Genomic DNA, 12,719 nt, shown 5'->3' on the forward strand with positions numbered 1-12,719 from the left:
CCGATTTTGCGGAGCACTCTGGGCAACAATGCCAGAGGTGGGAACACATAAGGTAGCTGGAACTGCGACCAATCTTGAACTAAGGCGTCTGCCGCCAGAGCTCGGTGATCGTGAGACCGTGCCATGAAAACCGGGACCTTGTTGTTGTGCCGTGACGCCATCAGGTCGACGTCCGGCATCCCCCAGCGGCGACAGATCTCCTGAAACACGTCCGGGTGGAGGGACCATTCTCCTGCGTCCATGCCCTGGCGACTTAGAAAGTCTGCTTCCCAGTTTTCCACGCCTGGGATGTGAACTGCGGATATGGCGGATGCTGTGTCTTCCACCCACGCCAGAATCCGCCGGACTTCCTGGAAGGCTTGCCGACTGCGTGTTCCCCCTTGGTGGTTGATGTACGCCACCGCTGTGGAATTGTCCGACTGAATCCGGATCTGCTTGCCTGCCAGCCACTGTTGGAAGGCTCGCAGGGCAAGACAGACTGCTCTGATTTCCAGAACATTGATCTGAAGGGTGGACTCTGAGTCCACGTACCCTGAGCCCTGTGGTGAAGAAACACTGCTCCCCACCCTGATAGGCTCGCATCTGTCGTGACCACCGCCCAGGATGGGGGTAGAAACGACCTTCCTTTTGACAATGAGGTGGGAAGAAGCCACCCCGGAGAGAGTCCTTGGCTGTCTGAGAGAGGGAGACATCCCTGTCGAGGGACGTCGACTTCCCGTCCCATTGGCGGAGAATGTCCCATTGTAGAGGGCGCAGATGAAACTGCGCGAAAGGGACTGCTTCCATTGCTGCCACCATTTTCCCTAGGAAAAGCATGAGGCGCCTCAAGGAGTGCGACTGGCTCTGAAGAAGAGATTGCACCCCTGTCTGCAGCGAGCACTGCTTGTCCAGTGGAAGCTTCACTATCGCTGAGAGAGTATGAAACTCCATGCCAAGAAATGTTAGTGATTGGGTCGGGGTTAGATTTGACTTTGAAAAGTTGACAATCCAGCCGAACCTCTGGAGAGTCTTCAGTGGCACGTTCAGACTGTGTTGGCATGCCTCTTGAGAGGGTGCCTTTATCAGCAGATCGTCCAGATACGGGATCACAGAGTGACCCTGTGAGTGCAGGACTGCTACTACTGCTGCCATGACCTTGGTGAAGACCCGAGGGGCTGTTGCCAGCCCGAAAGGAAGCGCTACGAACTGCAGGTGTTCGCTTCCTATAACGAAGCGTAGAAAACGCTGATGCTCTGGCGCAAATCGGTACGTGGAGATAAGCATCTTTGATGTCTATTGATGCTAGGAAATCTCCTTGAGACATTGAGGCGATGACGGAGCGGAGAGATTCCATCCGGAATCTCCTGGTTTTTACGTGTTTGTTGAGCAACTTTAGATCCAGGACGGGACGAAACGACCCGTCTTTCTTTGGCACCACAAACAAATTGGAGTAAAAACCGTGACCTTGTTCCTGAAGAGGAACGGAAGTCACCACTCCTTCCGCCTTTAGAGCGGCCACCGCCTGCAGCAGAGCATCGGCCCGGTCGGGCGGTGGAGACGTTCTGACGAAACGAGTTGGAGGACGAGAGCTGAACTCTATCCTGTACCCGTGAAACAGAATGTCCCTCACCCAACGGTCTTTGACCTGTGATAGCCAAATGTCGGCAAAGCGGGAGAGCCTGCCACCGACCGAGGATGCGGAAAGAGGAGACTGAGAGTCATGAGGAAGCCGTCTTGGTAACGGTTCTTCCTGCTGTCTTTTTTGGGCGTGATTGAGTCCGCCAAGAATCTGAGCCTCTCTGATCCTTTTGAGTCCTCTTGGACGAGGAGAATTGGGACCTGCCTGAGCCTCGAAAGGACCGAAAACCAGACTGACCCCTCCTTTGTTGGGGTTTGTTTTGTCTGTGTTGAGGTAAGGATGAATTCTTACCCTTGGAGTGTTTAATGATTTCATCCAAACGCTCACCAAACAATCGGTCACGAGAAAAAGGCAAACTGGTTAAGCACTTCTTGGAAGCAGAATCTGCCTTCCATTCTCTCAACCATAGGGCTCTGCGTAAAACCACGGAGTTGGTTGACGCCACCGCCGTACGGCTCGTAGAGTCTAGGACAGCATTAATCGCGTAAGACGCGAATGCAGACATTTGAGAGGTCAATGGTGCCACCTGCGGAGCAGATGTACGTGTGACTGAGTCGACTTGTGTAAGCCCAGCTGAAATAGCTTGGAGTGCCCATACGGCTGCGAATGCTGGCGCCAACGACGCTCCAATAGCATCATAGATGGATTTCAACCAGAGCTCCATCTGTCTATCAGTGGCATCTTTAAGTGCCGCTCCATCTTCTACTGCAACTAAGGATCTAGCTGCAAGCCTGGAGATTGGAGGGTCCACCTTGGGACACTGGGTCCAGCCCTTGACCACGTCAGGGGGGAAAGGATAGCGTGTATCTTTAAGCCGTTTGGAAAACCGCTTATCAGGATAAGCGTGGGGTTTCTGGATTGCGTCTCTAAAGTCAGCGTGGTCCAGAAAAGAGCTTAATTTACGCTTGGGATATCTGAAATGGAATTTCTCCTGCTGTGAAGCTGACTCCTCCGCAGGAGGAGCTGGCGGAGAAATATCTAACATCTTATTGATGGACGCTATAAGATCATTCACTATGGCGTCAACATCCGGTGTATCCAGATTGAGAGCGGTCCCAGGATCAGAATCCTGGTCAGTTACATCCGCCTCATCACCCATAGATTCATCCCGCTGGGATCCTGACCAGTGAGATAAAGTTGAGGGCCCCTCATAGCGAGCCCGTTTAGGTTGTCTGGGACTGTCGTCCGAGTCAGAGTCGTCACCCTGGGGTGCGTGTAACACCCCCGGAGCACGGAAGTGTTCCAGCTGAGGGGGACCAGGGAGCAATGATTCAACAGTGTCCGTGGTCTGAGTTACTGGTCTAGACTGCAATGTTTCAAGAATTTTAGACATTGTCATAGACAATCTGTCAGCAAAAGCTGCAAACTCCGTTCCTGTCACCTGGACAGCATTCACAGGTGGTACACCCTGGGTCACGTCTAGCAGAGACCCCGGCTGTGTCACAGGGACCGAGCACTGCACACAATGGGGGTCAGTGGAACCTGCCGGTAGAGCAGCCCCACATGCGGTACAGGCAGCATATAACGTCTGTGCCTTGGCACCCTTGCGTTTTGCGGACGACATGCTGTTGCCTCCTTGTAATCTAGGAGGGTATATAGCCGAGAACACCAGCGACTGTACAGTGTCAGTATTTGCAAACACAAAATACCAGGTACACAAACGGCACAAGTGGGGGTGAGCCCTTGAGGGCTGCTTACCGCCCGCTGAACAGCGGGTATGAGGCCGTAGAATCCCGTGTCTGGGTCTCCCCGTCTCCCCTCTGCAGCTCAGCGTGCAGGCAGGAATGGCTGCCGGCGTCCTGTGAAGAGGGGCGGACCGTGGGCGTGCCACAGACGAAAGTGCGGGAAACTGCGTCCCCCTGTGCCTAGTGTGAGGGCTGGAGTATGTAAAAAAGACTCCAGCCCTCAGCGCTGATGGTCTGTACAGCGTCCCGCCCTCCTCCTGACTGGCAGGTGCGGAGGCGGGAACGAAACGAACTAGGCCGCAAAAGCCGGAGACTGTAGTAATAAGCGCGGCCGTGATATATGCATGGCCAGCGCGGAAGTCCCCGGCGCACTACAAGTCTCAGCCGTGTCGCAGTGCGACTGACCCCAGCGGCCGGCGCGATCGTTCGCCCTGGTCTACCCACTCAGCCGAGCTGTAGTGAGGAAATGGCACAAGCGCAGCAGCGCTGATGTCCCCGGCGCACTAACACACCCAGCAATGCTGCGGTGTGCGCGCGTATGCACGGGGACACAGAGTACCTTGACGGAGCAGGGCCATGTCCCTGACGATACTCAGCTCCATATCCAGCGGCTTCTCCAGGGGCTGCGGATGGAGCACGGTCTCAGTGCCTGGAGACCGGTAAAGTCCCACTTCACCCAGAGCCCTAATGGGGATGGGGAAGGAATCAGCATGTGGGCTCCAGCCTCCGTACCCACAATGGGTACCTCAACCTTAACAAACACCACCGACAAAAAGTGGGGTGAGAAGGGAGCATGCTGGGGGCCCTAGTATGGGCCCTCTTTTCTTCCATCCGACATAGTCAGCAGCTGCTGCTGACTAAACAGTGGAGCTATGCGTGCGTGTCTGACCTCCTTCGCACAAAGCAAAAAACTGAGGGACCCGTGCTCCCACGGGGGGGTGTATAGCCAGAAGGGGAGGGGCCTTACACTTTTAAGTGTAGTACTTTGTGCGGCCTCCGGAGGCAGTAGCTATACACCCAATTGTCTGGGTCTCCCAATTAGGAGCGAAAAAGAAATAAAATTAAATGTTGCAAAAGGGAAAAAAAAAAAAAAAACAAACAAAACAAGAAAAAAAAAACAAAAAACCCAGTAAATCATATGAATGTAATTTAATCACAAATGATAGCTGGAATAATGAGTATATTTACAAGGACCCTCGGGCAGCTTGTAAAAATGTGAACAACGTCTTCAAATATCCATATGCTGATGAGAATATTTTCTGGGAACATACATTACATTACTTATCCTGTACTGATCCTGGAGTTACGTCTTATATTATACTCCAGAGCTGTATTCACTATTCTGCTTTTGCAGTCACTGTGTACATGCATTACATATGTACCGATCCGGAGTTACATCCTGTATTATACTCCAGAGCTTTATACTCAAAATGTCCTTTTCAATATACAGTGGGGCATTCAGCTGAGCATTTTGGGTTCTGTTTATAAACAAAAATGAAGACTTAAGGCCGCTTTACACGCAGCGACATCGCTAACGAGATGTCGTTGGGGTCACGGAATTCGAGACGCACATCCGGCCTCGTTAGCGGCGGCGTTGCGTGTGAAACGTACTAACGACCGCTAACGATCAAAAATACTCACCTTATCGTTGAGATGTCGTTCTAATCCCGATTATCGTTGCTGCTTTTGCACGCAGGTTGTTTGTCGTTTCTGAGGCAGCACACATCGCTACGTGTGACACCGCAGGAACGAGGAACCTCACCTTACCTGCATCTTCCGGCAACGAGGTGGGCGTGTCTTTCCTTCGGCTGCTCTCCGCCCCTCCGCTTCTATTGGGCGCCTGCCATGTGTCGTCGCACGAACCGCCCGCTTCGAACGGAGGCAGTTTGCAGGCCACAGCGACGTCGCAGGGAAGGTAAGTATGTGTGACGGGGCCTAACGATGTTGTGCGCCACGGTCAGCGATTTGCCCGTGACGCACAAACGACGGGGGCGGGTACGCTCGCTAGCGATATCGCTGCGTGTAAAGCGGCCTTTATTCCAATGACAACCAGCAGAACCGTGAATGCAGCCCTGGAGTATAATACACATTTACACAGGATAAGTAATATAAATTATGGTAATTTATAAAGTAAATTTTTATTATTTTTATATAGAAGATATCTACATGTAAGCTGTAAAATGTGGTCCAAAAGGTGATAATACCCTTAAAATTGAACTGAGACTTGTAACAAGCCTTTTGTTTCCCTTCCTTTGTACATACTTTTTCGTTTGCATCCTCAAAAGTCTCATTTTTCTTTAACTCTTTCTTTGCTTTCTTTTCTGCCTTTTCTTGCAGTTGCTTCTTCTTTTTAGCTTCTTTCTTCCTTATGGCTATAAGTTTATCCACATCAACGCCACACTGAAGGAAGGAGACACGACTGTCACACCGCGCAGAGGTATTGGACAAGTTATTAGGGATTCATGTACCTACCATCTTTTTAACAGCATTCTCGTATAATTCGGCGTTGGCAAAGTACAGAGTGCATGACGACCTGAAGATCTTTATGCCTGGGATCTCAAGAGCCTGAGAGATAAAAACCAAAAGGGCTCCTTAGACAAGTATTCATCAGTGGGTTAGTTGGGTGGGCTGTGCTGGGTGCACCAGCCGTCTTTTTTGGATTTTCCTTCACGTGGAGCAGAAACGTAAATTTTTGCAGCAGGTGAAGGAAAATACTACAACCAGAAGAGTTACTTGAATTTAGCTTTCCCCATTACAAAATCTATACTGAGCCCCAACCCCCACTATTGAGCCATATCAGACTTAAAGGTCCAGACTCCAATTCAGTCCTTATGGCTTCAGCCTTGACAACTCTGCTAGACTGACTTCCACAAATTCTCAAAATAAAAGGTTGATGGGTGCCCCCTTTTGAGTTTTTCCTGAGCATGCACAGATATCCAACTGAGAAGAGAACTGCATCCAATCCGATCTACTTCAATATGGAAGCTGCTGCGTCAGCACGCGGCACACCCGGGCAAATGCCGGGGCCCTGGAGAGCTGGGGGAGGGGCCCACTCGGCCTCATCAGTTCTGCTGCCCCCGGGCCGAGTTCCGGGGACCGCAGTCCTCGGCAGGAAACTATGGCTGCCGTCCCTTTAAGGCGCGCAGACCACAGTGTTCGCTGCGTCCTCTTGGATTGAGCTTCATCTGTGGGCAGAGCTAGCACGGCGTCTTGATCGGTCCCACAGATGAAAAAGGCGCAGTGCCAGCCAGCGACCCCCAGCACAGCTTCCCTCGGCACTGTGTGGGCTCTCTCTCCACCGTGACCTGAGCGGTATGTGGGACCCCCCACTCAATCTGTATGTGCCCTCCCCGCCCCCCGATTTATGGGCCCCGGTGAACTGTATGGGCTTCTCCCCCGCGCGATGTATGCCCTGCCACCGCCTATGTATGTATGCGGCAAGCAGTATGTATGTATGTATGCATGCAGCAGAGCAGCGTGTGTGTCTGTCTGTATGTATGCAGCAGAGCAGCGTGTGTGTGTGTCTGTATGTATGCAGCAGAGCAGTGTGTGTGTGTCTGTATGTATACAGCAGAGCTGTGTGTGTGTGTCTCTATGCATGTCTCTATGTATGTATGCAGCAGAGCAGAGTGTGTGTGTGTGTCTGTATGTAGCAGAGCTGTGTGTATGTATGCAGCAGAGCTGTGTGTGTCTGTATGCATGTATGATGTGTATCTATGTATGCCAGTGCATATGACTGTATAGATTTGTCTGTTTATATGTATTTTTGTGAGTTTGTCTTTAAATATGTGTATGTATGTATATGTGTATGTGTATGTGTATGTGTGTGTGTGTGTGTGTATATGTATGTGTATGTGTATGTGTATGTGTGTGTGTGTGTATATATGTATGTGTGTGTGTGTGTGTGTGTGTTTATGGGGCCGACTGGCAATCTTCCGCCCGGGGCCCACAAAAACCTGGAGCCGGCTCTGAAGCTACAGATCCTTGCATGGATGGGTTGGGTCACCAAAGCGCGACTGCTTAGGAAAAAAAAGTAAAAAAGTGAAGGGACCCAACAACTTCATTTTGAAGGAACTGTGGAGGTCCCACAGGACAACTACTGATCATAAAGTTATCTCATGTGACATCCCCTTAAGATGTAAATATCCCTTTAACTGAGAAGGATCCAGTCTGCAAGTCAGAAGAAGTATGGCTGGGCCGTTTTAACCAAACTATAGGATTTACACAATGCCTTCAATATTTAAGGGTCTCTAACTCGATTACCTCTTAAATCACTTTACCTGCTTATACTGGGACACATCTCTGTAAATATCTGTACTTGAAACTTGTCCAAGCATTGAGTAGTAAGGCCTGTAAGAAAGATCACACAATTTTACACTTGTTGATTATCCAAAACATTTTTTCACCTGTTCCTGTAGTCTGATATTACTAACATATCATAAAACTACAGGTAAACATTGTGTATAACAAAATGCTGTAACCAAGCGTCATGAGTGACAGACAGTCATGTGGTGTCCAGCAATAGAAGGTCACAGCATTTGGCTGGCAAACTGCTCCCTGACCTTATATTATTCCTGCTTGATGTATTTGTCATTCTATCTATATCCTCTGCTTTGTTTTCATTCCATTCCCTTTAGGATCCTGCAGAGTTCCTCACCCTTTCAGCTGCTTTTCAATCAGCACTTCCTTGGTGTCTGTATTCACCCTCATTTCCCATACTCCGTGCTGGTGATAAGTCCTCTACCCTTTACAAGTCTTCAGTGCAAGCAGTTGGCTCGCATTCTTCTGGTGTGACCTGGTTGTTGTTTGCAGCTCCTCTTCCTGAGGCATCTGGAGATAAGTTGTTGTTTCCTTCCTTTGTTTATTATCCCTGTGTGTCCTTTAGCTCTCAGTGGGTTGATAAAGAGCTCATCCCATCCGCTCCCTACCTAGAGCCCAGATCAGGGTCAGCCTAGCATCAGGTATCCTGCTTGGCGCATAAGTATGGAACTTATCTAGAGCAATAAGGGAACCTAGGGCCCAGTGATAGGCTTGGTCAGAGGTCACCATCACCCCCTTGGTCAGAGGTCACCATCACCCTTTTGGTCAGAGGTCACCATCACCCTTTTGGTCAGAGGTCACCATCACCCCGTTGGTCAGAGGTCACCATCACCCTTTTGGTCAGAGGTCACCATCACCCCCTTGGTCAGAGGTCACCATCACCCCCTTGGTCAGAGGTCACCATCACCCCCTTGGTCAGAGGTCACCATCACCCCCTTGGTCAGAGGTCACCATCACCCCCTTGGTCAGAGGTCACCATCACCCTTTTGGTCAGAGGTCACCATCACCCTTTTGGTCAGAGGTCACCATCACCCTTTTGGTCAGAGGTCACCATCACCCCCTTGGTCAGAGGTTACCATCTTCCCCTTCCCTAGACACTGAGTTTCCCTTCCCTTTCGCCGTATGCTGGGTACTTCCGTGTACCAAGCATGACATGGTGAAACGGCATGGTAAAATAAACTGTACTCACCACTGTGTCCTGAAGATGATAGTCAAGAGGGAAAAAGCCACCGACACTCCTAGACCCAGGTCCAGGTTTAGGAGCATTGTAGCTACAAATGTCACCAACCAAACCATCTAGAAAGTGAGGACACGGCAAAATAAAGAGATGTACAAACTTGGTGGAAGGTGTTTAGATCTACTGAATAGCAACACGTGCTGCGTAATTAAGAGGTAAACTATTGTTGCATGTACAATAAATGACTAAAGTAACTGTAGATGGGACCAATATCAGCACCTCCCCTTATAATGCACCCAAGCTTTGTGGTTACAAATATTCTTTCATTCCATCCAACTAATATTTCTTACCAGGTCGATTTTATTTGATCTCCATAGCACAGGAATATCCATGAACTGCTTGTAGATTCCCTTTAAATTCACAACAACCACTGATGCCAGTATGGCCTGGGCGAGGAAAAAAAAAAAAATAAAATAGGATATTCAGCCTGAAATTAAAGTTGACCATTCATATAAATTCTACAGGAACACAAGACTTCAACGACATCATGCAAAGATCTAATAAAAAACAATGAAGAATTAAGATACAAAGTCCATTAGATTTCGATAAACTCCCTGTTATCCCAAACTAAACTCACCAGGGGCGTACATAGAAATCATGGGACCCCATAGCAGATGTTCTCATTGCCCACCTCCTTCCCCCCAAAAAATAAATAAATTGTCTGGGTCACATAAGAACATAACCCTCAACTGTACAGCCCTTACAAAGTAATTTTCCTCCTATTGAAGCCCCTTTATTCCCCTTTCATTGCACCCATATGTCCAAAAAAAAAAAAAGTGTCCCACAAACACTGTGCAATACTCCAACTGTGAATTCCTCCACACATAGTATGATGACCCTACTGTACTCACCCACAACTACCCTGGCAAAATATGGTGACCCCCTAACACAGTATGATTCCCCAACAGTTACCCCCACAAAGCCTTCCATGCAGTATAATGGGTCTACATACAGTATAATGGCCCCAACACCTCTTTACACTATATAATAGCCCCCAGTAGACCTCCAAAACAGTGTAATTGCCCCCACACAGCCCTCCGCATAGTATCATGATCCCAAACAAACTTTCACACTGTATAATGGCTCTCAAATAGATCTACATAAAGTATAAAGACTTTTCATAGCCCTCCAAATATTATATTGGCCCCCATATAGCCCACTATATAATATTATGCAGCCTCCATAGTCCTTCATATAGTATAATGTACCCCCATAGTCCTCCATATATTATAATCCACCCCCAATACTCCTCCATATAATATAATGCAACCCCATAGTAAATACAAATAAATAAATCTTTATTTTTTTATATAGCGCTTCACATACATCAGGAACACTGTCCCCATTGGGGCTCACAATCTTAATTCCCTATCTGTATGTTTTTGGAATGTGGGAGGAAACCGGAGTGCCCGGAGGAAATCCATGCAAACACGGGGAGAACATACAAACTCCTTGCATATTCCTTTCCTTTGTGGGATTCGAACCCAGGACCCCAGCGCTGCAAGACTGCAGAGCTAACCACTGAGCCAACGTGCCGCCCATAGTATAATGAACCCCATACAGTGCTCCATATAATAATATAATGCACCCCCATAATCCTCCATATAGTATAATGCAAACCCATAGTATAATGCACCCTCATAGTCTTCAATATAATAAAATGCACTCCCACATAGTGCTCTATAGTATAATGCACCCCATATAGTATAATGCACCTCATATGTACTCTATATAGTATAATGCACCTCTATAATCTTCAATACCCCTCATAGTCCTCCATATATTATAATGAACACTCCATAATCATGCATATATTATAATTCACCCCCATAGTTCTCCAAATAGTAGAATGCAGCCCCATAATCATCCATATTGTATTATGGCCATTGGCAACTAGTGTACTTACGGATTTAAAAAACAAAAACAAACAAAAAAAAACCCCACACCACTCCCCTCTCCTATTTTTCCCTCTGCTCCGGTCTCTGCAGCGGCGTTTGTTCGGCAGCTCTGCACACCTCGGACCTGCATGTGCGCAGTAGGGACGTCATCGCGCCTGCTATGCTGAGACTTAGGAGCGGGAGAATGATGGCGGAGGGAGCGGAGCAACCTAAATCTACTATTGGTAATCTGCTCTTGTTTAAAGGCCCCTTTGAATGTCAATAATATAATCATTCGATCCCCATACAGTTTGTATATGGTTAGTAGCATATCCTTTTTTACATGAGTAGATGTGACGCATACAACACTGAGGTTTACTTTTTTTTAGGCCTTTAATAAAAAATGCAATTAGCTGACCAATGCCATGTTTACCCTGACCAATGATCGGAAATGAACGTTCGGGTGATTATTAACTAACGTACAATGGCTTTTAAAACTCCATGTAACATTATTATGTAATCCCGAACGGACGGAAAAAAATACAAAATGCATAATAGAACAATGTTATTTATATAGCAAGGTCTGAAGATTTATTATATCATCATTTTTTTACATAACAGAACGTAACGTGATAATATTCTTCTCTAATTTTTATGGGGCGTAATATTTACACAATACCACCATGGCTCAATATCCATTAAGGAACAATAGCTTCACAATGGCTGCCATTGTCCAAAGCCTTATTCTTTCGCACGAACAGGTTAAACTAATCCAACAGGTCAAATAAAGCTCAACTGCAGAGGGCAAAAATAACTTACTCATAAACTCACCGTGATGAAACTGAACTCACTTTTGGCAGGGACTCAAACAGCTCGCCAGCCTTAAGAATGATGATGAGGATAACCAAGGAAGATACAGCACCGGCTACCTGGCCATAGAGAGGCAATAGTGTTATATAGGTGATCGCATTCAGAAAGGCAATGACATAAGCGGCATAAATACCATCGTATGTTATGTGCCTTATTATACATAGTCAATTCTTGTAGTAAAAAAACCCAAACAGTTAAAAGGGGTTCTCAGGCTACTATAATACTGCCATATGTACAAGAATATAACTACTATAATACTGCCCCCTATGAACAAGAATATAACTACTATAATACTGCCCTCTATATACAAGAATATAACTACTAGAATACTGCCCCCTATGAACAAGAATATAACTACTATACTACTTCCCTTATATACAAGAATATAACTATAATACTGCTCCTATGTAAAAGAATATAACTACTATGCCTATGTACAGAAACTACTATAAGGCTATGTGTCCACGGTAGAATGTACCTGCGGATTTTTCTGCATGAAAATCCGCGACTTTCGTGGCAAATCCGCACCTTATTTTTGCCGCGGATTTACCGCGGATTTTTTTTTTTCCCCCCATTCTATACCCAAAATCCGCAAGAATAATTGACATGCTGCAGATTTTTCCGGATCAAAATCCGCGGCAAATCCGCCGCGGAAAAATCCGCAGCATGGACACAGCATTTCCAAAATGCCATTGAAATGGCTTGGAAGTGCCGCTGCTGCAGATTTTCGGAAAATCCGCGGTAAATCCGCGGCAAATCCGCAGCGTGGGCACATAGCCTAATACTGCCCCCGATATATTTTTGTACATCTACCATACTACCATCTCCTATATACAAGAATATAACTACTATAATACTGCCCCTATATAGAATATAACTACTACTGTATAATACTGCCCCTATGTATAAGAATATAATTACTATAATACTGCTCATATGTACAAGAATATAACTACTATAATACTGCCCCTATATAGAATATAACTTACTGTATAACACTGTCCCCATGTATAAGAATATGACTACTATAATACTGCCCCCTATGTACAAGAATATAACTACTATAATACTGCCCCCTATGTATAAGAATATAACTACTATAATACTGCCTC

At 47.0% G+C, this 12,719-nt stretch overlaps 1 protein-coding gene across 1 annotated transcript in view; it reads right to left on the reverse strand.

Moving 5' to 3' along the window:
- Positions 1 to 12,719, reverse strand: part of LOC142249683 (solute carrier family 26 member 6-like) — a 52,521-nt gene that overhangs the window by 6,541 nt on the left and 33,261 nt on the right. Inside the window, exons 11-16 of the mRNA XM_075321487.1 lie at positions 11,589 to 11,666; positions 9,151 to 9,246; positions 8,813 to 8,919; positions 7,584 to 7,653; positions 5,776 to 5,868; positions 5,566 to 5,703 (exon numbers count right to left, since the gene is read on the reverse strand). Coding sequence (XP_075177602.1) covers positions 5,566 to 5,703; positions 5,776 to 5,868; positions 7,584 to 7,653; positions 8,813 to 8,919; positions 9,151 to 9,246; positions 11,589 to 11,666 — 582 coding nt within the window. The remainder of the gene's footprint in view (positions 1 to 5,565; positions 5,704 to 5,775; positions 5,869 to 7,583; positions 7,654 to 8,812; positions 8,920 to 9,150; positions 9,247 to 11,588; positions 11,667 to 12,719) is intronic.

Source organism: Anomaloglossus baeobatrachus, chromosome 8 (assembly GCF_048569485.1).
Source record: "Anomaloglossus baeobatrachus isolate aAnoBae1 chromosome 8, aAnoBae1.hap1, whole genome shotgun sequence".
Classification (NCBI taxonomy): Eukaryota; Metazoa; Chordata; class Amphibia; order Anura; family Aromobatidae; genus Anomaloglossus; species Anomaloglossus baeobatrachus.